The 26,960-nt window shown below is 59.9% G+C and overlaps 1 protein-coding gene across 5 annotated transcripts in view; it reads right to left on the reverse strand.

Annotated features, from left to right (window-relative positions):
• Positions 1-26,960, reverse strand: part of PIP5K1C (phosphatidylinositol-4-phosphate 5-kinase type 1 gamma) — a 73,748-nt gene that overhangs the window by 30,203 nt on the left and 16,585 nt on the right. For all 5 annotated transcript variants that reach the window (XR_010153517.1, XM_016937063.4, XM_016937057.4 and 2 more), the window contains exons 2-5: positions 7,487-7,518; positions 5,027-5,119; positions 2,062-2,192; positions 1,157-1,274 (exon numbers count right to left, since the gene is read on the reverse strand). Coding sequence is in view for 4 of the 5 variants with exons in the window: in XM_016937063.4 (XP_016792552.1) it covers positions 1,157-1,274; positions 2,062-2,192; positions 5,027-5,119; positions 7,487-7,518 (374 nt within the window). In the remaining variant the exon portion in view is untranslated. The remainder of the gene's footprint in view (positions 1-1,156; positions 1,275-2,061; positions 2,193-5,026; positions 5,120-7,486; positions 7,519-26,960) is intronic.

The following is a 26,960-nucleotide window of genomic DNA, read 5'->3' on the forward strand; positions in this document are numbered from 1 at the left end:
GAGATAAACCAAACGCACGCACAGTCAGCAACCACCAAAGAAAGGCACAAGGAACCGACCACCGCGGGTGAGGGCAGGATCGGAGAACCACAGGCTCCCGGCCCCGGGGACCGTGCTGTCGTTGACAACCAGAACGCCAACCGCACTTGTCTACAGAGTTCCAGTCTTCCCTGATACAAAGTTCTCGGGATGACCAGGCAGGCTTGGGAAAAGGCCACCCAGAGCTTTTAGAAGTGGTGCTGGCGCAGGTTGGGTGCCGGGGCTCACGCCTGGAATCCCAGCACTTCGGGAGGCTGAGGCGGTGGCTCACGCCTCTAATCCCAGCACTACGGGAGGCTGAGACGGGCAGATCACGAGGTCAGGAGATCGAGACCATCCTGGCTGACATGGTGAAACCCCGTCTCTACTAAAAATACAAAAAATTAGCCAGGCGTGGTGGCGGGCGCCTGTAGTCCCAGCTACTCGGGAGGCTGAGGCAGGAGAATGGCGTGAACCCAGGAGGCGGAGCTTACAGTGAGCCGAGATCGCACCACTGCACTCCAGCCTGGGCGACAGAGCGAGACTCTGTCTCGAAAAAAAAAAAGGGGGTGCTGGCGCTGATGAGCTCCAGGGCCACTGCGGGGAGCACCGCCCTCCAAACACCTCTTTTAGGAGCCCGGATAATGGGCTGCTAGGTCAAAGGGGTTGGCCTAGATTTTGACTTTGCTAACCTGAAACAATAAAGCCATGGCTAGAGCTAGGAGGTCTGACTCTACGCTGGTCCCCAGTGGCACCCACGTCCCAGTGCCTTGTTCTAACCCTTAAGTCTGAAGATGGGTCAGTCACTTTGGCACCAGGCTGCAGAAGACTGTACCAACTGTTTGGTGAGTGGACACCCTCGCCTGCTTTGATGACAAGGCCCACATGGTGAGGAATGGAGGCTCCCAGCCAACGCCAGCCAGGACGGAGTCCTGCAGCCGCCAGTGATGTGAGCTTGGAGGCCGATCTCTCCTGCTTCCCCGGTGAGTCTCACAGGAGACTCCGGCCCTGAACCTGACCATAACCCTACACGAGGAACCCAGGGAGGCTGCCCCCAAATGCCTGACCCACAGACCCTCCGAGACCCTGAACATGTTCTGTTTCAAGCCTGGAAGCCCATAACAGCAAATATGCTTACCAAGTAATCATCTGGCCGGATCCCAAAGAGTTCCCGGAAGTAGCGGAAGGCGACAGGTGCATAGGTCTTGAAGCGGAAGTCCTGGAAGTGGTGGGCGGGGGTGAGGTTGCTGCCTTCGCTGTGGAGGAAGGAGGGGAGGAAACCTGTGAGGGGTGGTGGGCACCTCTCCCCCACCCCCGCCATGGTCCCTCCTAGTGCCTCTAGCAGCTGAGCCTCTAGCGGCTCAGCTCCAAGACTTCCTTGAAACGGCCCAATCCCACAAGCAACAGGGGGCTCCCGATGGGACTGTCCCCCAGTAACCACCCTCTCTTCTTTCATTAACAACAGGGCCCACAGTGTTGGCCAGGCACATGGCCGCCAAGAACAGGACCACACCGCCCCAGCCTCTTGCAGCTAGGTGTGCTCACGTGACTGCACTCAGCCAATGACACGAGTGGAGCAGAAACACTGGTCATGTCCGAAAGGGAAGGGCTGTTGTTCTCCTTCTGTTGCCTCCTGTGGCTGGAATGCAGCCGTGATGGCAGGAGCTTTGGCAGCCACCTGGGACCACTGGTCACAGAGCTGTATATTGAGGATGGCGGTGTGGGGTGACCAGAAGGATCCCAGGACCCCAACACCATGGAACCTCCTGACCAGCCCTGCACTGCCCACTGGTTATTTGTAGATTAGAAAAGAGCTAACTTCTATCGTTTCTTTTTCCTGTTCTTAAACTGCCTTTACATTGGGTCTCTGATTCAGCAGCAAACAAACGTCCTGACGGACAGAGGGCCAGAGCTCAAGGCCAAGGAGGCGCCAGGAGGGGCCAGGTGCTGCTTTCAGCAGAGAAGGGCGCTCAGGACAGGCCACTCCGTCTCAGAGCCATGTGTGTGCTGGGTGAGCCCTGAGGCTCCGGGGGCCCGGCCCACCTGGGGAAGAAGATGCTCTCCACCACGTAGAAGTCCTGCATGAGCACGTCGCGTTCGGGCTTGGAGCTCAGGTGGCCCACGGTGTAGCCGATGCCCAGCTGGATGGCACCCTTCAGGGTGGAGGAGGTGGTCTGCAGGGAGACCAGAGCGTCAGGGCCCCCGGCTGCTCCCCACGCTGCCCTGCACCCCCTGTGTGCACCGGGGGGTGGAGATCGTGACCAGCTGCAGCTTGGGACCCGGCACCTGCCAACCCCCTCCTGGTAGTCCCCGGGGCTGCCTGTCCTGCGGCTGCTGAGCTGTCGACATCAGGCCGGGGGATGAAGCCACCCTCCCTCGGGCCACACAGCCAGGACAGGGCTCAGCTGCAACTGCCGCACCACGTCACTCAGCCCTCCCAGTCCTGTTGGCTAGCTAGGTTCTAAAGGTTCTCCCATTTTGAAACATGTCCAACTTAGCAAAAGGGTCGATTCACTGTCAGAGTTTGTTTTTAGAGGGTACCGCTTACAGCGAGATGCCCAGATCACTTTCACATCTGCAGACGCAGGTTCCCGTTAGCTGCTTTCTATGTAACGCACGTGCTCACACTGGGCAACCCACATGGCTGCTATGTGCCTCAGTTTCCCTGCCTGTAGACAGGGATGGGCACAATGGTTCTGGCCCTCTTGCGGACGTGGTGTCAGCTGCTGTTATTATTTTTATTTGTTTATTTTTTGAGACAGAGTCTTGCTCTGTCGCCCAGGCTGGAGTGCAGTGGCGCAATCTCAGCTCACTGCAACCTCCACCTCCCAGGTTCAAGTGATTCTCCTGCCTCAGCTTCCTGAGTAGCTGGGATTATAGGTGCGCGCCGTCACACCTGGCTAATTTTTGTATTTTTAGTAGAGACGGGGTTTCACCATGTTGGCCAGGCTGGTCTCAAACTCCTGACCTCAGCTAATCCACCTGCCTGGGCCTCCCAAAATGCTGTGATTGCACGCGTGAGCCAGCACGCCGGCCCTGTTATTATTTTTTGAGACAGAGTCTTGCTCTACTGCCCAGGCTGGAGTGCAGTGGTGCGATCTTGGATCACTGCAACCTCCGCCTCCTGGGTTCAAGCTATTCTCCCGCCTCAGCCTCCCAAGAGCTGGGATTACAGGCACACACCAGCACACCCGGCTAATTATTTTTTTGTATTTTTAGTACAGACAAGGTTGCGCCATGTTGCCCAGGCTGGTCTCCAACTCCTGACCTCTGGTGATCCTCCCGCCTCGGCCTCCCAAAGTGCTAGGATTCCAGGAGTGAGCCTCCGCGCCCGGCCGGCTGCTGTTATTTTTGCCATTGGCATTGTTTGCATTATTCTCACTGTGTGCTCTCGGTGCCGTGTTCACTTTAGCCCTGGGAAGCCGGCTCATACCTCCGCTCTCTAATTCCGGTCTCCAGTGCTCCTGTCGCAGGTGCAAGGTGGCAGGGAGGGAGGTCGGGAGTTGGGAGTTGGTTTCTGCCACTGCCCAGTTTCGGCCTGTCTCCCTCCTAAGCCACACTCTGGGTGGTGGGGGGTCTGGCCTGTATGTTCACCTCCCCGAGATGCCACGGACAGAACAGACATGTGCCCAAAGATAACATACAAACAGCCCTGAAGCCCGCAAAGACGCTCCATGCCACTGGGCACCAAGGGAAAGCACATCAAACCACAGGGGGGCCACGCACGGTGGTTCACACCTGGAATCCCGGCCAGTCGGGAGGCCGGGGTGGGAGGATCGCCTGAGCCTGGGAGTTCGAGACCAGCCTGGGCAACATGGTGAAACCCCTGTCTCTACCAAAACAAACAAAAAGACACCTCCAAGAGACACCACCTCACACCCATGAGGACGCCAGAATCAGAGACAACAATCACGAGTGCTGGTGAGGACACGGGGACGCTGAACCTCATTCACTGCTGCTGGGTGTGGAAAACGGTACCGCTGCTATGGAGAACAGTTTGCGAGTTTCTCAAAAGATGACACCGAATTACACGTGACTTGGCAATTCCACTCCTGGGTGTCTGCCCGAGACAAACGAACACATGTATCCACACAGACTCACACACACGTGTCCTCAGCAGCACAATTCACAATGGCCGGGAGTGTGAAGCACCCGAGCGTCCATGACGCAGCAAAGGACAAGTGCAGCACGGGCGCCCCACGCGCCAGAACACGACTCAGCCGTGAACAGGAGCAAGGCTCTGACACGGGCCCCAGCGCGAATGAACCCTGAGGATGCTACGCTCAGTGAGAGACGCCAGACACAGAAAGCCACACAGTGTGTGATTCCATTTCTATGACACGTCCAGGACAGGCTGATCCACAGACGCAGGAAAGGGATGTGGGTGCCAGGGCTGGGAGTTGGGATGGGGATGACTGCTAACAGGGACAGAGTTGCTATTTGAGCTGATGGAATGTTCTGGAATTAGAGGTGACGGCTGCACAACTCTGCATATGTACTAAAAGTCATTTACTGCACACTTTAAAGGCTGAATTGTACAGTATATGAATCATATCTCAGTAAAACGGTTACTTTTGAAAAAACAGGCCCTAGGTGGGGGTGGGAACAGAGTAGGGGTCAGGCTTCCTACCAACGCGGTGTGAGCCAGGCCAGCCTCAGAGTGTTCCCATCCACCGCCCGAGGTGGTGGTGGGGTCCATAACCCCTCTCCCTCACCAGGGCCGAGAGCCCAGGCTCTGCCCGAGGTTTCAGGGACTCAGAGCCGGGCAGGCGTTGCAGCCAGGCTGAGCCACAGAACATGCTGCCCAGCCGCCCGGCAAGGACAGCAAACAGTGGGGCCCCATGCAGGACTGAGGACTCCAGCCTCTGCCTCCACACAGCCCACACCTGTCCCTGGGCAGACCCTGGTTTGTGTCGGGGGCGATGGGCCCCATCCATGCTACCAGTGGGATCCCCCTCCCCTCTGCTCTGTCCCGCTCCCTCCAGCCAGCTAAGGGGAGCCGAGGAACCTTCTTGTAGGTGGTTTCGCCGGATGCGTCCACACCTCGATGGCCCAACTTCTTCCCATGGCCAGGGCCCGGCTGTGCCGTCATGGACAGAACCTGGGAAGAGGAAGCAGGAAGCGTTAACTCCCTAAGGAGCACGCCCACCAGGGCAGGGCACGCTCTGAAACCCTGGGAAGAAAGGTTTAGTCGTTGGGCCCAGCAGGGGTGCACAGGGCAGGGGGCAGGTCCAGGCGACTCCGGGGTGCAGCAGGAGGCCCCTCACCCGTGGGCGCCTGGCGGGCTGGCTGGGGCCCCTCAGTGTCCCACACTGGACACCCAGAAGTGCTCACTCCAAGGTGGAGACCTCTGCCTCCTCAGGAAGGGCAAGAGGACTGGGCAGCTCCAGCCCTCTAATTCCAGGGTCTCCCCCAGGTGCTGTGGAGACTGGGGCTGGACCGTTCTTTGGGGTGGGGCCACCCTGGGCACAGCAGGGTGCTAAGCAGCATTCCTGGCCTCCACCCACTCCATGCCAGGAGCACCTCCCAGTTGTGGCAACCACAGATGTCCCCACACAACTCTGCAAATGTACTAAAAGTCACTCACTGCACACTTCAGAGGGTACAGTATGCAAATCACATCTCAGTAAAGTGGGTATTTTTTAAAAAAACAGGACTGAGGTGGGGGTGGGAACAGAGCGGGGGTCAGGCTTCCTGCCAACACGGTGTGAGCCAGGCCAGCCTCAGAGCATCTCACCCACTGCCTGAGGTGGTGGTGGGAGTCGTAACTCCTCTCCCTCACCAGGGCCCCTAACTATGAGACCGCTGGGATGGAAGGATTGAAAAGACCACCTCGTCCCTGAGGGAGATGGTCTCACTGGCCAGGGTCAGGCCCGGCTCCTGCAAGCTGTCGGGCAGCACGGGTGTCCCAGCAGATGGGACCGCCGACCCCAGGGGGCCTCAGCCTGCTGCCCTCGCGGGAGGATGTGAGGAGGGGCCGTGGGAGCCTGAAGGGACACAGAGGCCAACCAAGGAAAACAGCCCCACCTGGCACCGTCATTTAAGGAGCACCACTGCGTTTGCTAGGAGACCCCATGGACCCTCCACTGGCCAGACCCCATCCCACCGCTATCGGCCCCAGGGACACGCCTGCAGCCCTGACCCCTGCCCCTGCCCTCCCTCCACAGCCGACGCTGCCCAGCCATGTTCCCTGCATTCTCCCAGGTGGCCGCCAGGGGGCAGGCTCTCCCCAGGAATTCACCCCGCCACCCGCGCCACCCTCCACCTGCGCCACCCTCCACACTGCCCCCACGCCGGGGGACTCTGAGGAAGGATCCCAGGGTCCCAGGCCTGGTGGACAAAGCCCTCCAAGCTCTGGCTATGGACGCAGGGCCAAGGGCGGCCCAGGTGGGACAGGTGCCTTGGGGACTGCTCCTGTGAATGGGGCTCATGGACAGGTACCCTGAGGACTGCATGCGGGAAGACGGGAGATGCAGCAGCTCGGGTGCCCTTGGAGGACGGCCCACCCCACTGCGCCCACTGGGGCTGGGAAGAAGGCCACTCGGCGCCACGGGGCTGGGAGAAGCTGCAAAGGCAGGGCCAACGTGCAGAGAAAGCTCTCGGGAGGAGACAGGCAGCAATGACAGGACCCATGTACATGCGGACGTGCACACACACAGACAAATATGCACACAGGCAAACACACGTGCAGACGTGCACACAGGCAAACGTGTACATACGCACGCAGGCAAACAGGCACACAGGCAAACACACATGCACTCAGGCAAACATGAACACAGGCAAACACGTGCACACACGCACGTAGGCAAATGAACACAGGCAAACACGTGCACACATGCACGCAAACATGCACACACACAAACGTGCACACACACAGGCAAACATCCACACAAGCAAAAATACGTGCACACATGCACGCAGGCAAACATGCACACACACAAACGTGCACACACGCACGCAGGCAAACATGCACACATAGGCTGCACACAGCCTCACTGTGCACTACGCCTGTGTGGCTCACAGACACTGAGGGCGTGGGTGCAGCTGGTAGCCTCGGGCATCGCCCTCTGGGCAGCGTCTGACCCTCCAGCCAGGTCTTCCATTCCTGCCCCCAGTCCCCCGGCAAGAGCTGCTCTCTCCCCACCGCCCACCCCCCAGAATCCAGGCTCCACGTGGCCTGGAACCCAGAGAAGCCCTTCCTGCCCCTGCAGCCCTGACCAGGCACCCCTGCCACTGAGGGTGTGGCCCCTCAGATGCAGGGCCCCCTCCTCCATCACGGAATTTCACCCCGACCTCTCAAGACGCAGTTGGTGTAGACCTCACGTTCATCCTGCTTGTGGACACTGGACGGCATTTGGGGCCCAGAGAACTGTAGTGAGCTGCCCCAGGCCACACAGCTTCTCCGCGAGTAGGGAGGCAGCAGGTCAGGGTGGGGACCCCAGGCCCTTCGTCCCCTCCAGACACTCACCTCTGTTGGGGCCGCCTTCTTCTGAGCCAAACCTGCAGAAGAGACAAGCTGGGTATCAGACAGGAAACCGGTGACCTCTGGGAGTCCTGGGCCCGGCCCCCGGCCCACCTTCTGGCCCCCCAGGCCTGGCGTGTGTAACTCCGCGTGGGGCCGGTCTCAAGGCTACACACAAGTGAAGACATGGACTGAGTGCGCTGGGAGGATGTGATGAGGGTGGGGGCCGCTGGGGCCTGCCAAGGTCACCCTGGTTGGCAGCCACTGGGGCCTAGAGAAGGGGAGAGGCTTTGCAGCCTCAGGGAGATGGGCAGCTGGTGACGCCTAGGCTTGGCACCCACCACGGAGGGCCTGGGGCTTGGACCTGCCTGGAGGAGGGGAGGGGAAGTAAGGAGCAAACCTCCCCCGGCTCTGACCCCCTTCACACCCAGACATGAGGTTCTGGGCAGTCAACAACTGAGCAGTTCTGAACTGACCAAGCCCCGCTTCCTCGGAGGCAGGCGCCAGGAGAGGCTCGGGCATGGGGAAATCAGGTGCCAGCGTGGGGAGTGAGGGGGGGCAGGCCCCCGCTGCAGCGAGGGCAGGCTGGAGTTGCAGGGAGCGCCCAGCACCTGGGCAGCTGCGGTCAGTGGGAACTGGCCAGGGGTCCCCAGGGCTGCCGCCCTCCCTGCCCCTCTCCAGAGTGAGGTCTGTGGAAGGGTAAGGGAGGCTGTGAGGGGACCCCCAGCCCTGCCCTGGCTCCTGGGCCCGCAGCCTCCGGTCAGCGCCTGCAGCAGGGCCTGGGCTGCAGCTCCAGAGAGGACGACAGAGGCCTGCAGGATTGAGCCAACGAGCCCAGGCCTGGGCTGAGCCGGGAGCACCTTCCTCCACTCGAGGAGGCTGGGACGAGGGAAGCAGGCGAGACTCGGCTCCTAGGACCCAGGACCACATCCCCAACCCTGGCTCCCAGCAGCAGGGCCCTGGGGTCCTCATCTGGAGAACAGGAACAGACTCTACAGCTGTGATTACGGGCCCTGAGACCGACGGGAGATGATCCTGGGGGACCTGGGAGCCCGATGTCCTCACAGGGTCCTCACAAGCGGGGGCGGGAGGGTGAGTCAGACAGAGACTGGAAGAGGTTGCGCTGTGGCTGTGAAGGGGGAGGAAGGGACCTGAGCCGACAGATGCGGGCGCCTCTAGACGCTGGGAAAGGGGGGAAACGGATTCTCCTCTGCAGCTTGTGCTGGGCCCAGCCCTGCCCACAGCTTGACTTTAGCCTGGTGAGGCCCCGTTCTGGGGCTGGACTCCTGGCCTCAGAGCCCTGAGGTGGGAAGCGATGTCAGCGACTGCAGGGAACGCACGTGCTGGCGTCCACCACGCGGGCCTTGGGAAGACCTGGTCTCGCCCTCAAGGGGCTCACGGTCAACAGGGGTGGGCGCAGGGCTGGGTGTTTGATGTGGGGTGACAGGCGGGGTGCGGATCAGCAAGGGGGGCTTCCCTGGGCCGGTCTTGTCTGAGCTCAGTGCCAAACAAGGATGCCGTGGGAGCCAGAGGGAGTTCCAGGCGGAGGGAACGGCAGCACAAAAGTCAGGAGGTGGCTGAGGCGGCCACGCTGCACGGATCACAGCAGCGTCCTCCAGGCTCATGCAGAGGCGGGTACCGAAGGGGAGTGCCTCCCTGTTGGATTCCGATGCTGGCACCACCCGGGGCCCAGGGGCATGGAGACAAATGCTTCTTTTCAATCACAGGGGCTGTGGGTCAGGGCTGACTCCACCCCAGCTCTGCCAGCATCTTCTCACTCCATTCCCCCTTCCTAGAGGAAGAGGCTGAGGGTTGGGGAAGGGAGGGGCGGCCGAGGTCTTGCAGCTGGGGGTGCTGGGGCAGGCCCTCAAAGGGGATTATTATGAGCCCGTGGAGACACTCAGGCTGCGCCGGAGTGTGTGCAGGAGGGTGCGGCACGTGCCCTGCTCCACAGGGCTCGGCCCTCTGGCTGCCTCCCTGCTCTGGGCTGGGCAGCAGTGCGTTGGAACTGGTCTGGCCCTGGCTTCCAGGCTGGCTGAGGTGAGCAGGGGAGGCCAGGACATGTGAGGGGCCAACTGGGCGAGGTTCAGGGAGGTGCAGACAGGTGAGGAGGTGGGTGCGGAGTCCGCGGTGCAGACGGGGGCCGTCAGGGGTGGGGACCCGGCTGGGTGTGGACTCGGGAGAGGGGACAGAGGAGAATTTCCCCGAGAGACAAAAAGTCTTTCTGGACCAAGGCCTTACAAAGCCAGCAAAGAGTGCAGAGAAGGAGGGAGCCCTTCTGTTTTATGACGCGGAAAGAGATGCTCAGAGGGAGGGGTGAACCCACCCGAGGTCACACAGGAGAAGGAAAGTCAAACCTGGGCCTGGGTCGGCGATGCCACACCCTATCAGCCCTGCCAGCGCCCCTCGGCCCCCATGGGCACTGTGCTGCTCTCGGTGGGTGCACGGGAGACCCACGTGTGTCCCATCTAGAGGCCGCACCCCGGTGACCGCCCTGCCGTCTGAAAACACGTCCACCGCGGGCACTGAAGGCAACTGAATGCAGCTTGGTGGAGCAGCCCATAGCTTTGCTCTGCTGCCGGGTCAGAACTGCCGGAGACAAGACGAAGGCACGAGGTGGAAAACTTTGCTGGGGTCAGGAGTCTCGGGGCGGGGCAGGCCGGGGAGGGGGCTGGGGTCAGGAGCCTCGGGGCAGGCAGCAGGTATGGAGGGGGCTGGGGCCAGAAGCCTCTGCAGGCGGCAGGCCGGGGAGGGAGCTGGGGTAAGGAACCTGGGGCAGGCGGCAGGTGGGGAGGGGGCTGCGGTCAGGAACCTGGGGCAGGCGGCAGGTGGGGAGGGGGCTGGGGTCAGCAGCCTCTGCAGGCGGCAGGTGGGGAGGGGGCTGGGGTCAGGAACCTGGGGCAGGTGGCAGGTGGGGAGGGGGCTGGGGTCAGGAGCCTCTGCAGGCAGCAGGTGTGGAGGGGGCTGGGATCAGAAGCCTCTGCAGGCGGCAGGTGGGGAGGGGGCTGGGGTCAGGAGCCTCTGCAGGTGGCAGGTGGGGAGGGGGCTGGGATCTGAAGCCTCTGCAGGCGGCAGGTGGGGAGGGGGCTGGGGTCAGGAGCCTCGGGGCAGGGGGCTGGCCAGGGAGGGGGCTGGGGTCAGGAGCCTCTGCAGGCGGCAGGTGGGGAGGGGGCCGCGTTCGAGACGCTGGTGGGCCCCTGCAGTCGTGGTCAGTCCCCACGCCTGCCTGAGGGTGCGGGGTTGGACGGTGTCCCCCCGACATTCACGTCCTTCCAAGAACCTCAGCCTGCAACCGTATTTGGAAAGAGAGTCTTTGCTGATGTCATTGGGTAAGATAAGGTCGTGCCGGAGTGGGGTGGGCCCTGGATCCACCGCTGTCCTTATTAGAGAAGCCGCTCAGGGAGGCCAAGATGCCGTGTGGGGTGGAGGCGGGGAGGGCACCACTCCTCCAGGCCCTGAAACGCCAAGGATGCCCGGAGGCACCAGGAGCAGAGGGGTGTGGAGCTTCTCCACCGTCGGTCGGGAGGGCAGAGCCCTGCCCACTCCTGGACCTCGGGCTCCTGGCCTCCAGAGCTGAGCCAGAACAAATGCCTGTTCAAGGCCTGCTGCTCCAAGCCCCCCAGTCCTGGGGACTTTGTCTGGGCAGCCCAGGACCTTACACGGAGCCCTCCAGTGAGGACCCCAGCCCTGGGTGGGAGGGGGCATACTTCTCAAGGCAGCAAGAACAGCTGAAGGGTCCTCCCCTCAGGCCACCTGGATGCCCTGCAGGACTGCGTGGGCAGCGGGTGGGCCCTGGAGGGATCTGGGGGACAGACCGACCCACGGTGCTCACTGCAGGGGCGGGGATGGGGACGGAGGGAGTGAGGTGACTCAGGATTCCGGCTGCCACGGTGAAGGGAAGGACGGGCTGCTTCTCTGTCCTTCCAGAGGACAGGGCCAGTCGCCCCCAGGTCTCTGACAGGCCACAAAGGGCCTGCTCTGGGCCGCGGCGGGGCGGAAGGTGCTGGACGCTGACGTGATGTTTGGGTTGGCGGCCCGGGAGCAGAACAATTCACGGTTTTACGTCCAGGGTGTGGGGGAAGGAAAAGAAGAGAGGGCAGGAAGCCAGCGGTGGGCCGGGGCGGGACGTTGCAGACCTCATCGGGGGCCCGGGCGTCCCCCTGCTCGGCCTCTCTGGGGCCTCCCTGCCCACAGTCCTGACTCTACTCCCGAAACCACCCCTCTGGGGCCCCCCCACACCCACTTGGGTGACTCAGCTGTTTTCCTCAGTGGCCCCGATGCTGAGAGGTCACAGCGCTTGGGTCCACCCCTGCCCGGACTCTCCCAGGCTCCCTACGGCCCTGGGACCCAGTGGATGCAGTGAGGCCCTCCAGACCCGGCTCTGCTGACCTCACCAGGCACCTCGGGGTCACCCGCGTTGGGTGTAGGCCCCCTGCCTCAGTTTCCCTCTGTGGTTCCACGTCTTCACCTGCCCGACTCACCTGAGCTGGCTAACAGGGGGAGAGGAGAGGAGAGGGGCAGGCGGCTCAGGCCCTGCTGGGAATGTCCCCCGCACTGGGGGCCTGTAGGGTTAAGGGACTGGCCGGGGCCGAAGCACTGAGGTGGAGGTGGAGCAGGACGGGGAGGGGAGGCACTCGGTTGGGGGACCCCAGGGAAAATGTGGGGCTCCCAGGGCAGGCAGGAACGGGCAGCAAGGGGAGACCAGAGCCGAGTGTCCTGTGGAGGAGAGGGGACGGGGAGAAAGCAGAGCCTTGCTGCCACCGCCCGCCCGGGGGGTGGGGGCAGGTGAGCGCCATCTTCACTCAATCCTCGCTCCCCACGAGGCCCGCTCAGGGCACAGAGCCTGCCGTGACCCCCATAGGGGGCTGTCATGACGGTGAGCTCTGCTCAGCCTGAGACGTGACTAATTATCTGCTGAATGAGCCACCCCGTTTTCGAGGAAATTAGGTTTTAAAAATAGTCGGGGGAGGAAAGGCGAGCCGCGCTGCGGAGCCGGGAGGTGGCCCCTCTGAGCAGTTTCCGCTGGCCAGGCCCGAGGCGGGGGCTCTGCCGCTGGGGCCCCTCTCTCCCGGCCCCATCACAGGACGTGGCGGCGACCCGGGCCTGCGGCGCACGGCTCTGATCGCTGGCTGCACGGTGACCTCATCGGCCACCCCACCTCCCTGTGTGCCCGGGGCTTCTCTCTGAGCCTCAGTCTCTCTCTATAAAGTGTGGCTGAAGCCAGCTCGAGCCCTCGAGGCACTGCCGTTCTCCACGGGGCCACATGGCCGCCTCTGCACCCAGCTGTTCCCTGGCCTGCGCCTGGTCTCCGCCCTGGCCCTGCCAGTGCTCCCTGGACACTGTGTCCCACACCAGCCACCTTTGCCACCCCACTGACACCACCCCATCCTGCAGACCAGCCTGGTCCCTCCTGCTGACCCTGGGGGCTCCCTCAGGACAGGGCCTGCCCTGGGCTGACAGCATGGGCGTTTGTTTGTTGACTGACCCATGGACTGACAGATACCCGTTCCTCTTTTCTCTGTACAACAGGCCTCCGCCAGAGCTTCCTCTCCACATCTGTCTGACATGGACACTGAGGCAGGGAATGACTAAACTGGGGGAGGAGGCAGATTGTCAGGGTGGCTCCGCAGTGAGACCCAAAGTAAGAATGGGGACGGAGAGGCCTGGACAGGCGGCCAGAGGGAGGGAGGCATCACAGTGAGAGGAAACAGGGCCCACGCTGGGCTCACCGACAGGGCACCGTGGGGCAGAGGGCCCCAGCGAGGCAAGCTCGAGGGTGGGTGGAAGGTGCCTCAGCCCCTGTGGGCACCTGCAGGGCGCCGTGACAGCAGGCAGGACAGGAACAGTGGTGGCCTCATCCCTGTAGAACCAAGGTCCAGACCCCCATGGCTGGGAGGAGAAAGCCCCAGCCCTGGAGGCGGTGGGGGTGGGGGGAGAGTGGGCAGGGCCCTGGAAGGCCCAGGATGATGAAGCTGGGGACTGGGGGGCTGGGGACTGGGGGGCCGGGGAGAGCCCACGGCAGGGGAGGGATTCTGCGAAAGGGGGCCCACCCACCCCGCCCCCACCGCAGACAAGGGTCTCCCCAGGCCTCACTGCAGCCCTGCAGGGTAAAGACCAGGCCCTGTCACCCCACCAGACCCTGTGTGGCCCCCTCCCTGCCCTCTGCTCCTCCCTCTGCTCCAGCCACACGGGCCCTCGCGGTCCCTCCAGCACGCCAGCGCCACCCTGTGTCATGGCCTTTGCACGAGCGGTGCCTCTGCCTGGCCTGCCAGTCCCAAGATTCCCTTAGGGTTTGTTCCTCTGTTTCACCCCAGACCTGGCTTGAACATCACCCCTCAGAGGCCTCCTCCAGCCACCCTGCACCAAACGGTCCCCTCCTCACTGCCTGGCACACGGCACCACCTGACACATGGCTGTTGTCATCCCCACAACAGGGGGCCCAGGCCTGCTCTGTCACCTGCTCAGACTCTGGCAAAGCTCTGAGGGCAGCAAGGGAAGGCCAGTGTGAAAGGGGCGGCAGTGGGACCCAGGTGTGTCAGAGTAGCACAGGGGGCCTGCACCCCTGGGTGGGGCCGCTGCCCAGAGGGCAACTGCTGGGCACCCCAGGACAGGTGCAGGCTCACCGTGACACAGCAACCCGGGTGCGTGAGGACGGCCCAGGCACGGGGTCCTGCGATCCCACAAGCAGGAAGCAACCCCGGGCCAGAGCTCACGGTCACCTCCCTCATTTGCTGGAACAACCCATCCTCTGGCCTCCCGCCGTGCAGGCCTCCGACCATGGGGACCACAGGCCCCTCTGAGGACCTGCCAGGACGGCCAGGCTGGGCAGCGGCACTCCACGACACAGGCTGGGGTGGGGACCCAGAGGCGGCAGGGCTGACCCTCAGCTCTGGCTCAGACCAGGACCCGGTGGACGAGGGTAGGCCGTGCGAGAATCTTCTCCTGCTAAACTGCAGAAAGGCCTTCTGCGGCTGTCCACAGATGGCTGCGACGCTTGGCAATGGTGTGACTTGCTCTGACCAACAGAATGTGATGCAAGGGATGGTGTGGGCGTGAGGAAGGCTGGCACTTCTCACTGTGCCTCTGGGAACCTGGGCCACGACACTCAGAGGCCAGCTCCCTGCAGAAAGACCGGGCGGCCCCAGCTGTTCCTGCCATCCCAGCTGAGGGTTGGACAGGCAAGTGCAGGACGAGCTTGAATTTCCTGCCACTGCCGACCACAGCCATGGGACTAACCCCAGGTAAGACCTACAGAAGAACCACCCAACTGAACCCAACCCAAATAACAGAATCGCAAGCAAATACACAGTTGTTTGAAGCTTCTGTCTGGGGGTGGTTTGTTACACAACAATAGCTGACTGCAACAGATCTCGGCTCACTACAGCCTCCGCCTCCCGGGTTCAAGCGATTCTCCTGCCTCAGCCTCCCCCGAGTAGCTGCAAATCTCGGCTCACTACAGCCTCCGCCTCCCGGGTTCAAGCGATTCTCCTGCCTCAGCCTCCCCCGAGTAGCTGCACATCTCGGCTCACTACAGCCTCCGCCTCCCGGGTTCAAGCGATTCTCCTGCCTCAGCCTCCCCCGAGTAGCTGCAGATCTCGGCTCACTACAGCCTCCGCCTCCCGGGTTCAAGCGATTCTCCTGCCTCAGCCTCCCCCGAGTAGCTGCAAATCTCGGCTCACTACAGCCTCCGCCTCCCGGGTTCAAGCGATTCTCCTGCCTCAGCCTCCCCCGAGTAGCTGCACATCTCGGCTCACTACCGCCTCCGCCTCCCGGGTTCAAGCGATTCTCCTGCCTCAGCCTCCCCGGAGTAGCTGCACATCTCGGCTCACTACAGCCTCCGCCTCCCGGGTTCAAGCGATTCTCCTGCCTCAGCCTCCCCCGAGTAGCTGCACATCTCGGCTCACTACAGCCTCCGCCTCCCGGGTTCAAGCGATTCTCCTGCCTCAGCCTCCCCGGAGTAGCTGCACATCTCGGCTCACTACAGCCTCCGCCTCCCGGGTTCAAGCGATTCTCCTGCCTCAGCCTCCCCCGAGTAGCTGCACATCTCGGCTCACTACAGCCTCCGCCTCCCGGGTTCAAGCGATTCTCCTGCCTCAGCCTCCCCCGAGTAGCTGCAGATCTCGGCTCACTACAGCCTCTGCCTCCCGGGTTCAAGCGATTCTCCTGCCTCAGCCTCCCCCGAGTAGCTGCAGATCTCGGCTCACTACAACCTCCGCCACTCGGGTTCAAGTGATTCTCCTGCCTCAGCCTCCCCCGAGTAGCTGCAGATCTCGGCTCACTAAAACCTCCGCCGCTCGGGTTCAAGTGATTCTCCTGCCTCAGCCTCCCCCGAGTAGCTGGGACTACAGGCATGCACCACCACGCCCAGCTTTTTTGTATTTTTAGTAGAGATGGGGTTTCACCGTGTTACCCAAGATGGTCTCAATCTCTTGACCTCGTGATCTGCCCGCCTCGGCCTCCCAACGTGCTGCGATGACAGACATGAGCCACCGTGCCTGGCCTATCTGTGGACTTCTTTGGAACAGGAGGAGTTACAGTTTTTAATTCCTTTGTCTTACTTGGACTTCTTACATTCAAAGAAGCATTAATAATCTGTACATGGATTATTCAGCCATGAAAAGGAGTGAGGCTCTGACGCAGGCCACAGCACGGATGCACCTTGAAGACGTCACACTCAGTGAGAGATACCAGACACAAGAGGCCATGCAGTGTGTGACCCCATTTCCATGAAATGTCCAGGACAGGCTGATCCAGAAAGACAGGGAGGGGATGCGTGGGTGCTGGGGCTGGGGAGGGATGGAGAGTGACAGCCGCCAGGCACAGGGTTTGCTTTCGGGGTGATGGAAATGTACTAGAATTAGTGGCAGTGACTGAACAACTCTGTGAATACGCCGAAAAGAATTTACTCAGTTGCAGTAAGTAAGCAGTAAGACACTTTCAAAGAGTGAATTTTGTGTCCCAGAAAAGCAAAATGAAGATGCAGATCCCTTTAGTGGCAAAAGCATTGCCCAGTGACATACACCATCTGGAACCTTCTCCAAACTCTGTCATCCCCCAGGGCCTCAGTTTGCTTGTCTCTAAAGGAGGTCGGGGGACTTGGTCAAGGCTTGACCAGAAGGGCAGCCAGTCTGCTGCAGGCTGGAGCTTCTCACACTGTCTGTGCTGTAGGACTGAGTTCAACCTTTCTTTTCTCCCCATCATGGACCAAGGCTTTTGTAAAACGCAGTAAACAGCAACTACCGAGGTCTGAAAGGCTGGTGCCGACCCTCAGCTTCTGCTCCTCTCTGGTATGGACCGGGATGGACAGTCTTGTCCATGGTGACATCAAACGGCCCTGCCTCAGGCCTCTTCTCTCTTGATATGAGTGTACCCACACGCAAACAGCTTGGGGGCCTCCAGGCACCCCCCCAAAGCCCATGCAAACCAGGGTCTCCCCCCTCAGCACTTAGTGCTGGATTGTTCTCTGGGCTGGTCACTGGGGTCATCCTGGGCACTGCAGGGTGCTGAGCAGCGTCCCTGGCCTCCACCCACTCCATGCCAGGGGCACCCCCCAGCTGTAACAACCACAGATGTCTCCAGACATGGCCCCGTGTCCCCAGGGGGGCAGGATGACCCCAGGTGATGCCCCGCTTCACTAGCCCCTGAGGTTAAACCCTTGGGTGAGATGTTCAACACGGCTGCAACAGCAAATATCTGCACCAGGTGCCGACCAAGCTCTCCCCACACAGGATCCCACCCAGCCTGACCAGGCAGCCACTCCTCACAGCTTCATTTGACACATGGGGAAACTGAGGCTGGGAGAGGTGGAAGGATTCTGACACCGCTGGGGAGAACCCATGTGGCCAGGCCTCCCGCGTGACCGTCTCTAACCCATACAGGCCTGGCGTGGTAGGCAATGGGGTCCCTGTTTGCGGACAGGCAGCACCTGACTGATGGTCCCCACCGGGAAGTGATGAGAGATGTGAACTCAGGTACCTGCCCAGCCCTGCAGCCCCAAGCCCAGCGAGTCGCCGTAAACTGTCACCTGGTACATCCGCGGTCCCCGGCACCCACCACTCCCAGCACACCCCGGGGAGTGGCCCGCCCGGGCTTGGTTCTGAGCCCTGCGGTGTTTGGGTTCGGTCAACTCTAGAAATCACAATGTTTTGGAGAAAAACCTGGGTTTCTCGAAAAACAGGCAGATCTAGAAATAAAAGGCTGCACCATCACTCGGCCCCCCGCCTGGCACACTCGCCTCTGCCTTCGCCCCCCACGGCCCACTCCCCAATGGCGCGTGGCCAGGAGGCGCCTGTGAGCACCTGATCCAGCTGCCACCTAATTCAGGATCACCGTTTGACAGGCCGGGAAATGGGGATTTGGGGAAATTTAGGAAGGTACCCAAAGTCAACGGTGAAAAACGCTGTGATCCCATCTCCGAATCCAGAAAAACCTTCAACGAAATTCAACATGAATTTCATGTCCCCCCAAAATACTACCAACAAAGAAAAAAAGGAGAGAAAGGGAGACTGTTTTTACTTTAAAAAGAAATATAAGACCAGGCGAGGTGGCTCTGGCACTTTGGGAGGCTGAGGCAGGAGGACGGCTTGAGCCCAGAAGTTTGAGACTTGCCTGGGCAACATAGTGAGACCCCCATCTCTACAAAAAAATTTAAATATTAGCCAGGAGTGGTGGTGCACACCTGTATTTCTAGCTACTTGGGAGGCTGAGGCGGGAGGATCACTTGAACCCAGAAGTTTGAGGCTGCAGTGAGCTATGACTGCACCACTGCACTCTAGCCTGGGCAATAGAGCAAGATCCTGTCTTAAAATTAAAATAAAATAAAATAAAATATAAAATGAAAGAAGTATAAAGCAAAAAGTTATGGGAAATGCCTTAATGTCAACCACAAGACCAGGGGTGTGGCTGTGAGAGCCGCCACTGCAGCGGAAGTGCTGGCTGGAGCAATAAGACAAGAAAAACAGAAAGGAATGAAGACTGAAAAGAAAGAGAAAGTTTTAGGCCAGGCTTTGCGGTGGCTCACGCCTGTCATCCCAGCACTTTGGGAGGCCGAGGCAGGCGGGTCACTTGAGCCCAGGAGTTAGAGACCAGCCTGGCCAACATGGTGAAACCCCGTCTCTACTAAAAATACAAAAATTAGGCGGGTGTGGTGGCCAGCGCCTGTAATCCCAGCTACTTGGGAGGCTGAGGCAGGAGAATCGCTTAAACCTGGGAGGCGGAGGTTGCAGTGAGCCAAGATCATGCCACTGCACTCCAGCCTGGGCAACAGAGTGAGACTCCCTCTCAAAAAAAAAGAAATAGTCCAGTTCAAGATGCTGAATCGTGTTAAGTGTTGACAGGTGGGGGTGCTGAGGTCTGCAACTTTGAAAGGCTTCCAAAAAACAAGCTGAGAGGGATGGCAGAATGGAGGGATGGTGGGATGGAAGGATGGGGGATGGAGGGATGGAGGGATGGAAGGATGGTGGGATGGAGGGAGGGATGGAGGATGGAGGAGGGAGGGATGGAGGGAGGGATGGAGGGAGGGAGGGATAGATGGAGGGATGGAGGGAGGGAGGGATGGAGGGGTGGGAGAGGGATGGAGAGATGGAGGGATGGAGGGAGGGAGGGATGGAGGAGGGATGGAGGGATAAAGGGAGGGATGGAGGGAGGGATGGATGGATGGAGGATGGAGGAATAGAGGGATGGACAGAAGGAGGGATGGACAGATGGAGGGATGGAGAGATGGAGGGATGGAGAATGGAGGGATGGAGAATGGAGGGATGGAGGGAGGGATGGATGGATGGAGGATGGAGGAATAGAGGGAAGGAGGATGGAGGGATGGACAGAAGGAGGGATGGACAGATGGAGGGATGGAGAATGGAGGGATGGAGAATGGAGGGATGGAGAATGGAGGGATGGAGAATGGAGGGATGGAGAGATGGAAGGAGGATGGAGGATGGAGGATGGAGGAGGGAGGGAGAATGGAGGGATGGAGGGATGGAGAGATGGCGGGATAGAAAATGGAGGGATGGAGAGATGGAGGGATGGAGAATGCAGGATGAAGGGATGGAGAGATGGAGGGACGGAGGGATGGAGGATGGAGGAATGGAGAATGGAGGGGTGGAGGGATGGAGGGACGGAGGGATGGAGGGACGGAGGGATGCAGGGACGGAGGCATGGAGGGATGGAAGGATGGAGAACAGAGGGATGGAGGGATAGAGATGGAGTGATGAAGGATGGAGGGATGGAGGATGGAGGGATGGAGGATGGAGAGATGGAGGGATGGAGGAGGGATGGAAGGATGGAGGGAGGGATGGAAGGATGGAGGGAGGGATGGAGGCAAGGAGGATGGAAGGATGGTGGGATGGATGGAGGGAGGGATGGAGGGAGGGATGGAGGGATGGAGGGAGGGATGGAGAGATGGAAGGAGGGATGGAGGGAGGGATGGAGGGATAAAGGGATGGAGGGATGGAGGGGTGGAAGGAGGGATGGAGAGATGGAAGGATGGAGGGAGGGATGGCGAGATGGAGGGATGGCGAGATGGAGGGATGGCGAGATGGAGGGATGGCGAGATGGAGGGAGGGAGGGACAGAGGGATGGCGGGATGGCAGGACGGAGGGAGGGATGGAGGGATGGAGGGAGGGATGGAGAATGGAGGGATGGAGGATGAAGGGATGGCAAGATGGATGGAGGGAGGGATGGAGGGATGGCAGGATGGAGGGAGGGATGGAGGGATGGTGGGATGGCGGGATGGCAGGATGGAGGGAGGGATGGTGGGATGGCGGGATGGCAGGATGGAGGGAGGGATAGAGGGATGGTGGGATGGCGGGATGGCAGGATGGAGGGATGGCGGGATGGATGGAGGGATGGCGTGAACACAGCCAACTGCCAATTGCAAGACCCAGGCGGTAAGTCGTGGGTCTACTGCCCAATTCTTTCAACTTTTCAGCACTTTTGAAAATTCTCTTTAAAAATCCCTTTCCCCCAGGGGAAAGGTGAGTCTTGACCTTGGACACAGGTGTTTTCAAGCTCTGAAGAAACACGGTTTTTGAGGGAACTCTGCTTGAGGAACCTGAGTGTGGACATGGGTCACAGAGGATGCCCCCAAGCTCCGGTGGGCCGGGCCCTATGCCCAGGCTCCCCACCCAGCACCACACCTTTGAGGGGCATGTTCCTGCCTCAGGGGCCTTGCGCGTGCTGCGCCTGTGTCCCTGCTCGGCCGGCTCCTGTCCTCCCGTTTGGGTCTCAGCCTGACTCTCACCTCCCCAGGGAGACCGTCCTCACAGCCACCTTCCTACCCGCCTTGCATCCCATTCTATTTCCTCACGCTGCACATCAGTTGGGACTGATCTTGCTCCTTCCTGTGGGAGCACAGACCTGGTGTCTCGTTCACGGCTGCTCTCCCAGACCTACTCGCTACTCAGTAGGGGCACAGCAGCACCGGTGAATGGAGCTGGGGCAGGGGGGCTGGGCTGGATCTGGGAGATCCAGAGGGGTCCTCAGCTGTGGAGGGGGAGCACTGGAGAGGACGTGACCTGGGACCTGGGCTCAGGCACACAGTGAGTTGGCTACCAAGATGGGGCATCAGGAAGAAGCGCAGGCTTGGGTCAGATGTGCTGAGCAGTCAGGACCTGCAGGGTTGGAGGGGCCCAAGGGGCGCCCTGGATGTGGCTTGACGTGCTGGGCTGGGCACTCATGGTGGACGGAGTGGCGGAGCAGGCAACTGGAGCCTAGAACGTGCCCGGCATGTTGCAGATGCTCAAGAAACTTTCTGCAGCAAACGAAGAGGCAGATGCTGTGGGAGACACTGCCCTGGCTATGGTGGGGTTTGGGGGATCCCAGCTCCTGCCCTCTGGCCCTGTGAGAACACCCTGGCTACAGCCCCCTCGGCGGGGGACATGGCAACGGCCTGAAGTCCCACAATCAAGCCTGGAACAATGGCCGTGAAGTGACTACAGGCTAGTTCTTACCCTGAAGATGCACTCTCTTCTGATTCTGAGACCCCCAGCGTGGTGAATGGTGTCAGGTGATTGTCTGTTGGCTCATTCATCCGTTCGTCCATCCATCCATCCATCCATCCACCCATCCATCCATCCAAACCAAAATCAGCAAGCATCTCTTGGGTTTGGGGGATGATACACCACTGAGGCGGCCAGCTCTCTGTCTAAATGCAACTGTCTTTTCTTTTTTCTTTTGAGACGCAGTCCTGCTCTGTTGCCCAGGCTGGAGTGCAACGGCACCATCCTAACTCACTGCAACCTCCGCCTCCCAGGTTCATACGATTCTCCCGTCTCAGCCTCCCGAGTAGCTGGGATTAAAGGGATCCGCCACTATTCTCAGCTAATTTTTCTATTTTTATAGAGATGGTGTTTCACCATGTTGGCCAGGCTGGTCTCGCTCCTGACCTCAGGTGATCCACTCACTTTGGCCTCCCAAAGTGCTGGGATGACAGGCGTGAGCCACCGCGCCCGGACTGTCTAAATACAATGTCTAATAAGAAAAGGTTTTAAGCACCTGGAAAGCACAGAATCACATAAAAGACACCCATCTATTACTACATAGGTCAAAAAACATCTTTTCCGTTTATCCCTTAAGTCAGGGCTCAGCAAACTTTTGTAAAGGGTCAGAGGAGATCAGGCGGAGGCCAGGATCTTCTCTGGGACAGGCTTTGAGCGTGGCCCTGGGGGTGGAGGGAGTGACCGAAATGGAGGTCTCACCAGGGGAGACTCTGCCCTCCAGGGCACACTGGTTGATGTCTGGGGCCATCTGTGATGGTCATGACTAAGGGTGCTCCTGGCATAAAGTAGGTGGAGGCCAGCGACACTGCTCAGCGCCCTGCAGTGCCCAGGATGGCCCTACCCCAGAGAAGGATCAGGTCCCACAGGTCGGCAGTGCTGAGAGGCAGAGACTCTGTTTTAGAGACTGGGATGGTAGAATCTCGCCCCTGTTCGCCCCCCGCATCTGCACACACAAGAGCCCGGAGTCAACACAGTATGGAGGTATGTGGGATGGGCGTGGGGGCGGGCAGGGTGTTCCTGACACGATTCTCCGGGTGTGTACAACGTTTCAGGAAAAGAACACCCGTACCTGTACCACCCTGTCCACTTTTTTTTTTTTTTTTTTTGAGATAGAGTCTCGTTCTGTCGCCCAGGCTGGAGTGCAGTGGCATGATTTCGGCTCACTGCAACCTCTGCCTCCTGGGTTCAAGCGATTCTCCTGCCTCAGTCTCCCAAGTAGCTGGGATTACAGGCGTTCACCACTACCACCTAGCTAATTTTTGTATTTCTAGTAGCGACGGAGTTTTGCCATGTTGGCCAGGCTGATCTCGAACTCCTGACCTCAGGTGATCCACCCACCTCAGCCTCCCAAAGTGCTGGGATTACAGGCATGAGCCACCGCGCCTGGCCCACTTTTGTCTTTTGTTTGAAGTTCCCTGTAATAAAAGCTGCAGCTCGTACACACATCCCCCCGCGGGCAGGTGCTCTGCAAGCTGCGTCTCTGACCCTCTCAACGCTCCATGAGGTGACTGGCATTGGACCTATTTTACAGCTATGTAAACTGAGGCTCAGAGGTCTCTGCTAGTCAAAGGCAGCAACATTCGCTCCAGCCTGGACTTGAAGGGCAAACGGCAGCCCCAGGGCAGCCCCTGGGGGAGGAGCAAAGTTAAGGCACATTTTTCAGATAAACTCCAGGGGGCCACTTAGCCAAACGAGCCCTGGAGCCCTGGGGCCTGCGTTTGGTCCTCTGGCCCCTCAGGCCCACCAGGATCCAAGGCGAGCTCCTTCCCCGTCAGCCTGGCGTGTAGGAATATGCTTCCAGGAGCCCAGCTGGTCTGACCCCGTCACCACCCCCACCAATAGCACAGAGGGGGACAAAGAGAAGGTGCCTAACATTTCTTAGAAAAGGCATCGTGGGCCGGGCACAGTGGCTCACTCTTATAATCCCAGCACTTTGGGAGGCTGAGGCGGGTGGATCACCTGAGATCAGGAGTTTGAGACCAGTCTGGCCAACATGGTGAGGCCCCGTCTCTACTAAAAATACAAACATTAGCCAGGCATGGGGGTGCGCGCCTGTAATCCCGGCTACTCAGGAGGCTGAGGCAGGAGAATCGCTCAAACCCAGGAGGCGGAGGTTGCAGTGAGCTGAGATCGCACCATTGCATTCCAGCCTGGACAACAGAGCAAGACTCCATCTAAAAAAAAAAAAAAAAAAAGGCATTGTGGGCCAGGCGCAGTTCTCATACCTGTCATCCCAGCACATTGGGAGGCCGAGGTGGGAGGATTGCTTGAGCCCAGGAATTCCAGACCAGACCGAGCAACATAGCAAGATATAGCAAGACCCCATCTCTTCAAAAAACAAAAAAATTATCTGGCGTGGGGACGTGTGCCTGTAGTCCCGGCTACTCGGGAGGCTGCGGTGGGAAGACTGCTTGAGCCCCAGAGTTGGAGGCTGCAATGAGCTATGATGGTGACACTCCATTTCAGCCTGGGTGACAGAGCAAGACTGTCCCTATAAAAAAATTTAAAAAATAAAAAATAAAGAGCAGAAGCTCTCTTGGAAGCGGCTCCTCCAGCCCCAGTTGAGCCTTCAGAGGAGGCAGTCCCGGCTGACAGCTTCACCACAGCCTCATGAGAGACCCCGAGCCAGGACCACCCAGCTACGCCGCTCCCAGACTCCTGACTCAGAAACTGTGTGAGGTCACAGATGTTGCCTCGATGAACGTTTGCTGGACAGAGGCCCAGATGGAGAACACCTCCCCTCCTCCCCCTCCCCTCCCCTCCTCTCCTCCCCCTCCCTCCCCACACCAGGCTTGGTCCTGCCCTAGGGCCTCCGCACAGGCTGCGCCTCTGCCTGGAACTCTCTCTCCCACCCAACCTTGTTCAGGTCTAGATCAAATGTCACCTCCTCAGAGAGTCCCCTCCCTGGTCACCCTGCCCCCGCTGGGTTTACTTCTTCTCTCTACTCCTTGGATCCTCCACATTTGCTCCCTCTGAGGCCATGAGCCCGGCCAGGGCAGCGACTTCATCTTTCCCCTCTGCAACAGTGCAGACAGCACGAGCCTGGCACGTGGGTAAGGCTGCCTGCGACAGTGTCCTCCTCCCAGGAGTTCCACGGAGATCTGGGTCCAGGGCACAGTGGGCTTGGCTCAGGAGGGAAATGGGGTTGGATGGGGTCAAGAGCCCGGGGGCGCAGGCTGCTTCCCGTCTCTAACCACTGAGCCACCCTGGAACAGCTGGAGCGCAGGGAGGAGCTGGCCAGAGATGAGCTAGCCCACCTTCGCCGTGTGTGTGGCAGGGCCCGCACCATATGAGAACCCCATGGCTTAGTCACGCAATTGTCCCAACAACCCTGTGACATAGGCACTATTACTGCTCCCATTATGCAGAGGCGGAAACTGAGGCTCAGAGAGGTCAGATCGCTTGCCTGATCATGCAGCAAAAATGTAGGGGTGGACGCACCTGATTCCAGGAGGTCAGGCCCCAGGCTGCGTCACCACAGCACGGACGAGAGGAGAGTGAGGAGGAGCCAGGCGGGGGAAGGGCAGAGGGGCCTCCCAGGCAGAGGCACAGCCAGTACGGAGGCCCCGGGGCAGGACCGTGTCTGGAGAGCTGGGATCAGCCTGGGCACAGCAGGAGCATCCTGTGCAGAGCACAGCCAGCCCCCGCTTCCCCTCCCGGGCAGTCCCACAACTCCCCCACGCTGGAGCCCCCGCTTCCCCTCCCGGGCAGTCCCACACCTCCCCCATGTTGGAGCCACCGCCACCCCGGCCAGTGCTGACTCTGTCTCTGCAGCAGGCCCGGCCCCCAGCACAGGAGAGGCAGAGCAGATGCTTCGGTGCCTGGAGCAGCACCCACAGCCTCCTGGCTGGGAAGTGGCCTCTGTGTCACCCACTGGACCTCAGGATTCCTCAAAATAAAGACGGAACGATAAGAAGAGCCTCCCGCTCACAGCGCTGCAGTGGTAACCACACCAGTCACGCATGAGCACTTCTTTGCCTTATAATTAGAGGCATCAAGATGAGCTCATTGCCGCCCCCTCACCCCACACACATCATCCAGCGCACAATCTCACAGCACTCACGCACAGATGGGGACACCTGCTGTCTGCCAGGGTCCCTTCCGTCCCGGGGACGGGGCCGACCTCCTTCCCCTTGAAAGTGGGCGGGTCTCAAGCCCTGCTTTGGCCAATCACATGACGCAGAAGTGACATGGGGGGAATTCTTCCATCAGCCTCTGCTCTCTTGGAATCCCTCCAGCACGATGCTGGGGCCAGGCTGGAGGGTGGCAGCAATGCGGAGAGAGGCCCAGGACAGGAGGCCACCAGGGCGTGCCGGCACAAGCCAGACGCCGCAGCAGAACCGACCTGCTGAGCCCAGCCAAGCCCAGCCAATACTGGGAAACTGACAGCAAAAGCACTGCAGTGTGAAGCCTCTCGGTGTAGCAGTGGTTTGTTGCATAATCCACGAATCCCACCACAGACGCACCCAGAGCGGGGCCACCACTTGCTGAAGGTCACCCGGCACGTAGGGCCCAGGCAGCAAAGCCCCGGGTGGCTCTCTCCCTCTGAGCACCAGGATCTGGTTCCCTGTGACCCACCAGGAGAACTCAAGCTCTTAGTGCCACATGGCTTCCACCACTGCAGACATGTCACTCAGCAGTCAGGGCCAGACACGTGAATCTTAGAAGGTTCCAAGTTATTTCTGGGTGTGGGATGGGGGAGGGTCTCTTAATTTGCAACTTCCATCCTTTGGTGCCATCTGAAATACATATTTTGTCATTTTTATTTATAGAAATGAGGCTTTTCTCAAAGCATTAACATACTCAACTTGTAAAACAGGCAGAGGAAAAGAAAACAAACAGTGTGAACATCTGAAAAAGATGCCCAGACCCCTCTAATGATAAAAGACATGATATGAAACCAGCCTGCCAGCAATGGGGTGGGGACGCAGGGGGTCCTCACACAGCCGGCGGTGATGCCCGTGTCAATAGATTCTCCCCTAGGGGGCAGCCTGGCAGCTTTTCTAATGTGTGTGCCCTTGGCAGCAACTTCAATTCTAGAACTTTCTCCTAGACAACTTCAGCACAGGTAAAAAGACAGGAGTCTCGCTGATTATATGGAACTCATAAGGTCCTACAAAGACTATCTAAAGCAGGGGCTGGTAAACCACAGTCCAGGGGCCAAACGCAGCCCACTAAAGAAAGTTTTAATGGGCCGGGCGCGGTGGCTCATGCCTGTAATCCCAGCACTTTGGGAGGCCGAGGCAGGTGGATCACGAGGTCGAGACTATCCTGGCTAACATGGTGAAACCTCGTCTCTACTAAAAATACAAAAAATTAGCCGGGCGTGGTGGCGGGCGCCTGTAATCCCAGCTACTCGGGAGGCTGAGGCAGGAGAATGGCGTGAACCCAGGAGGCGGAGCTTGCAGTGAGCCGAGATCGCACCACTGCACTCCAGCCTGGGTGACAGAGCGAGACTCCGTCTCAAAAAAAAAAAAAAAAAAGTT

The sequence above is a fragment of the Pan troglodytes genome, chromosome 20 (genome assembly GCF_028858775.2).
Source record: "Pan troglodytes isolate AG18354 chromosome 20, NHGRI_mPanTro3-v2.0_pri, whole genome shotgun sequence".
NCBI classification, from domain to species: domain Eukaryota; kingdom Metazoa; phylum Chordata; class Mammalia; order Primates; family Hominidae; genus Pan; species Pan troglodytes.